Source organism: Sphaeroforma arctica, assembly GCF_001186125.1.
Source record: "Sphaeroforma arctica JP610 unplaced genomic scaffold supercont1.197, whole genome shotgun sequence".
NCBI classification, from domain to species: Eukaryota; class Ichthyosporea; order Ichthyophonida; genus Sphaeroforma; species Sphaeroforma arctica.
In genome coordinates, this window is record NW_014040361.1 from 105,375 (window position 1) to 106,212 (window position 838).

An 838-nucleotide genomic window follows, 5' to 3' on the forward strand; every position below is an offset into this window, starting at 1 on the left:
TGTATGTATGTATGTGTGTGTGTATGCATATATATATATATATATATATATATATATTATGATAAATACCTATTTATACTATGACATTATACGTTTCCCACGTCTACCAGCACAACTGTTATATATAATCTGGCGTGGTATGCGTGGATGGCGATTTGCTATGCTGCAGTCATGAGCGATTTCTCATACACTCTAATCATGCGTCAACGGACAACACGGTGCTGTTATAATTCTCACAGTCGCCATTCTTCAGACTTTCTACTTCAATACTTATTTCTCTATAATTGCTCAACATAGTCGTATTGTCTGATAATCATAGGTTGGATTTCATGCTCCAAGACTCTCCGGTTGAGAATGCCTACTTGGCAGCAATCAGTTCGCACTTCCGCTACTGGGGCGACAATGATGTGGGACTATTCGTGCTCTCCAAAATGTTCGAACTACCCGATCCTATCGATGAGTAGTACATCTGAGCAAAAGCCTGGACTAAATACGCCCAATAGTAGATAAATTAGTTAATGACTTGTTAATATACTCAGCGGCTTTCATACACTATTGCAATGTTGTTAACTCTACTCACGGGTGACGGAAAGTACGAATATACTCAGACAGCGGATTAGGAAGCTTCATTGCACACAGACGTATTGATTCCTATACAAGGAGGTTTGCGTATATGAATATGCTTGAGTTTGTATTAAATGCACATACTCCCGTTTATATATCTATTTCATGTTAAATATATATATGTATATTTATATATATATATCTATATATATATATATGTATATATATATATATATATATATATACTAATATATATATATGTNTATATATACAA

General features: G+C 34.3%; 1 protein-coding gene across 1 annotated transcript in view; it reads left to right on the forward strand.

Moving 5' to 3' along the window:
* The window catches only part of SARC_03746 (hypothetical protein), a gene marked incomplete at its 5' end in the record, with an annotated part of 13,676 nt that extends 13,041 nt beyond the window's left edge, over positions 1 to 635 (forward strand). Inside the window, one exon of the mRNA XM_014302463.1 lies at positions 320 to 635. Within this exon, the coding sequence (XP_014157938.1) occupies positions 320 to 464 (145 nt within the window). The 3' untranslated portion in view covers positions 465 to 635. The remainder of the gene's footprint in view (positions 1 to 319) is intronic.
* Between the last annotated feature and the right edge of the window lie 203 nt (positions 636 to 838).